Source organism: Teleopsis dalmanni, chromosome 1 (genome assembly GCF_002237135.1).
Source record: "Teleopsis dalmanni isolate 2A chromosome 1, ASM223713v2, whole genome shotgun sequence".
NCBI lineage: Eukaryota > Metazoa > Arthropoda > Insecta > Diptera > Diopsidae > Teleopsis > Teleopsis dalmanni.
This window is the reverse complement of record NC_051846.1, coordinates 218,711,463-218,715,620: the sequence shown is the minus strand read 5'-3', so window position 1 is coordinate 218,715,620 and position 4,158 is coordinate 218,711,463. Positions and strand designations below refer to the sequence as shown.

At 29.5% G+C, this 4,158-nt stretch overlaps 1 protein-coding gene across 2 annotated transcripts; it reads left to right on the top strand.

The window, feature by feature from the left end:
* Positions 1 to 1,292: 1,292 nt before the first annotated feature.
* On the top strand, positions 1,293 to 2,798 carry LOC119662738. Of its 2 annotated transcripts, XM_038072488.1 has the most exons (4): positions 1,293 to 1,364; positions 1,469 to 1,658; positions 2,253 to 2,383; positions 2,442 to 2,798. In XM_038072488.1, exons 1-4 carry the CDS (start codon positions 1,352 to 1,354, stop codon positions 2,456 to 2,458), a joined length of 351 nt encoding a protein of 116 aa, XP_037928416.1. In that variant the 5' UTR covers positions 1,293 to 1,351; the 3' UTR covers positions 2,459 to 2,798. The 2 variants fall into 2 exon arrangements, with proteins under 2 accessions (XP_037928416.1, XP_037928407.1); XM_038072479.1 differs by having other exon boundaries at positions 2,253 to 2,798.
* Positions 2,799 to 4,158: the final 1,360 nt, after the last annotated feature.

Here is a 4,158-nt window from a genome sequence, read left to right as displayed (position 1 = left end):
GTACTATCCAAATTATGATATTATCCTATTATCGGATATTATACGACAAGTTTTTTAAGTAGTTAGTCACGGCTGTAGTTTTTCATATACTTTTATTATTTATACAATATTCCGCATATATTAGGTGCTTTCGGCAGCTTTTAAGTGTGGCAAAAAACAGCAATGTGCACATACTCCAAGCAAATTACATATTGTATAAAAATAAATTAAAATAAAGTTAAAATTAAAAATTAAAATGAATAATAAACTAAAAGCAATGTTCAGGATGCCGGAAATTTTGAATTTTCCTTTTACAACAAAATTTATAATAGTTTAAAATATTTATGCCTTGATAATTATAAACTTGTTAGCAACTAATAAGTAAAAATTTGAAACTGCTTTTCAGTCTTACTTTTTTCATGTACTCCTATAAATTTTTGTATATGTTTTGTATGTATACATTTGAAATATTTATTTTCCACAATTTAGCAATTTTAAAATATTTCATTTCCAAAATTTTCATAATTGTGAAACTTTTCAATTTAGTTTGAATTTTTGTTTACAATCTTTTCACAGATGACTGGAAAATCCGTTGAAATTTCCAATGAAGGTTCACAATAGACCGCATATTTTTTAGCAACATTCTTTTCTGTAATTGCTTATATAACAACTAGGTGCTTAGATAGAGAAAGTAGTGTTGTTGTTTTGCGTACATTTCAGCAACTTTAAGCAAGCAGCTTGCTGTTTTTTGTTACACTTAAAATTTGTTAAAAGCGCTTAATGTACTATAAATATAAAAATATAATGTTGGTATAGAAAACAAAAACTACGCTTCTTACTACATTGGTAAATTACTTATTTTTCTAAGCAGTAATTTTAATACATTTTTTTACTAGAGAACTGTGAATCAAACTCATAATTTAATATGATAACTTCAACAGTTTTCAATATATTGATATAATAGTACATTCACACTATCTCATTTAGGCGGTTTTGCTCATTATAATCACTAACGAGCATGATTTACCATACAAAGAGCTTTCATATAAATGAGCTGATTTTCAATAAATCAGCTCATTTTAGACCAAAATTGTCGAATGCAACACTAAAAAATAAATTTCCCACAAGGGAAATGACCAAAATTTGAAGTATGTATCATATATTTTTAAATATAAAATGTAAACAAACAACAACTTTGCTGTAAACAAGTACACTGAGAAAGTAGTATTACATACAATCTGTTTTTATTAATTGAATATGTAATTAAAATATAACATGTATATAAAAGATTTAATATATAAATTAAATATTTAATTTTTTAGTAAGATATATTAGTAAGTGAAGTTTGTTTATTTCAGATGGATTCAAGTCAATGGCAAAAAGAAGTACGTACTAGTATTTAATAAAATTTTTTGTTTTCATAAATTAAATATGCAATACATATTTAAATAATTGATTTTAGATTAATTAAATCAAATATTATTTTCAGACACATACAATGAAGAGAAGGAGAAATGCTTGGTCGGAAAATGCCGAAAGGAAGGACTACCACCATTACGGGGTGCCCGACGGAACGCACATATTTTCAATAAGATAGCCACAGAACTTCAGAATAGGTGTTTTCTGGACACTTCGTTAGAAGTGCAAACGAAGGTCCACAATTTTACACAAAGATTAAGGTAAGTATTTCATAAGTGAAATTGAAAATTATAATAATAATTTGTGCATTGAAACTGTTTTGTTGTTTATTATGTTATGTACTTTCATATAATAAAAAGAATGTTATGTGGATTTATTCCACATATTTGTCAAATTAAGTTTTGTCTTACTTTGTATCAAGACAAATAAAAGACAAAGCGCAATACCACAGTTTTATTTAGGAATTTATCCTACACACAAAGTAACGCTTCCTGTTTACACTATTTCAAGTGCATTAAAGCTTACTTACTGTGTATGCTGATTCAGCCATGATCACTGTAGTGAAGCTGCACACAGTATTCTTCATTTTCTTCATGAACAATAGTGGGCTTATGGTTCCTCCTATAGAAATCAACTTAGATACGACAAACACCACCACACTTATGTTAACAATGCAAATCTCAGCATAATTGATTTGGTTTGGTTAGCTTTTGCTTGATTCTTTAAATTCAGTTCGAGTTAAGCTAACAAAACATCAACAGCTTGTTTAACTTCATAACAAGAGATTTAAATATAATTTTGCTAATTTTTTTATTTATTTTTATTAATTTGCTTGTTTGTTTATTTTAATTTAGGAAAGAACAGCAGTGTGCTGGAGTTTCGGGAGGGGCGCCATCCGACTGGAAGTACTTCCATATATTGAAAAGATTTCTAGGCAATTTGCCCATACATAACACTACAAATTTAATGATTGAAAGTATTGCAGGTGAGTTTTCACAAATTTGTTAAAGTTTTTCAAAATAATGAATGTGTTTATTAATCAGACCAGGGGCCATCATAAAATGATGCATCGTTGCTGTCGCCATGCTCTTCTCCACCGATAGATGCAATATCTACGTCGGAAGATTCTGAAACACCTGCAAAAAAAAAAAAATAAAGGCAATTTGAATGACACCCTTTTGGAAAAATTTTAGAATCTGATATATGTAGAGAACCGTCACATCGAGCTGCAGGAACGCACAGATGCAAGGTTCTTGAATTTAATGGAAGAAAGCAATGTTGCTTTATCGCGCATCGCGTCATCAATGGAAAGAGGCTTTCCATATACTCGGCTCACTAGTTACGATGACTCTAGCGATGACTAGCGATAATTATTTATTAATAATATAACATAATTTATAATTATTATTATCATTATATTATTATAATTTAGATTATAGATTATAGAAAGATTGCATTCATTTTTTTTGTTGTAAATATGTAGGATAATTAGATTTAGTTATTTAGTGCTACAAAGTTAAATATTAGGATTAGGTGAATTTCTAATTAAACTTACTAAAAAATGTAGCTAAACATCGTCTTATTACTTCTGCATTAAGATCGCCGTCATTTAATAGGGTAACTTCTTCTGGTTGTTGTCGTTCAGAAAACAGCTGTTGTTTTTTCAGAGCACGTACCCAAATTTTTTCCACATAATTTTTTTCATTTAAAAAGTTGTGAAGAAGCAGGATCGTATAATGCTGTTCACGTTTTCGATTTTGTTGTCAATGCCCTTCCCTATTCTGCGAAACCTTGCCTTAAATTGCCCAAAAGCATTTTCAACCACTCTTCGACTTTTAGATAATTGGTAGTTTAAAGTTTTTTGACCAATTTTCATCATAAGGGTATGGGTTCATAACTTTGGTGGAAAATCGAAATGCAGAATCATCGAGGATCAAGACGGGTATTTTGACATCACTATTCACCCTACTTTTGTCTTCTAGAGCAATACAATTTTCTAACTGCCTATTAAGTGATGAATTTTCAAAAATGAATTAGTCATTGACTCTTCCAGGATATTCAACAATTTATATGAAGAAAACGGTATCTGAAAATAAGTAGTAAAATATATTTGCATGTTTATTGGAATTTCGTTGTTTATTTACTTATAAATTACTTACCTATAATCTACGAGGGCAAACAAAACAATCGAGTACCACCCTTTTAAGTTATAGCAGTCAACAGCATTCTGAGCTTTTGGTTTTATTTCAATGTGACTGTCATTTTAAATGTTGTTTACAATTAATAGAGGTATTTACTCTCTCTTGTAAACTCATTGCAAGGAGCACGAAATGCAAGAATGCTATACAAAAACTGCAAGACTGCGAGAACACCTCTGTTGCAGAATTGCATCATCAAAATGAATCAGCTGTTTTTGGAGCCGTATCACATTGAGCAAAGAAAAATAAAATTATAACAATGCCGCGAACAAGTGAAATAGAAAAATGTATAGATTTTTTTATTGAAAATAGTGGTTTTAATATTCTGATTGAAGGTATTAACATGTTGTTAATGTAGTTTTCACTACTGTATAGTTTCTATTTGTTAGATGATGCAAATTACTGGGAAGTGATGGAGCAATTAAATGAAGACCTTTTGTTTACTTTAGTAAACCATCACGGAAATCACCAACCCGTACCAAAATCTATTCAATGGAGATCTACCATTCTTCTAAAATTTGATGACGTTTTCGTCAAATTGTAAGCATTTGATAATTTGGAA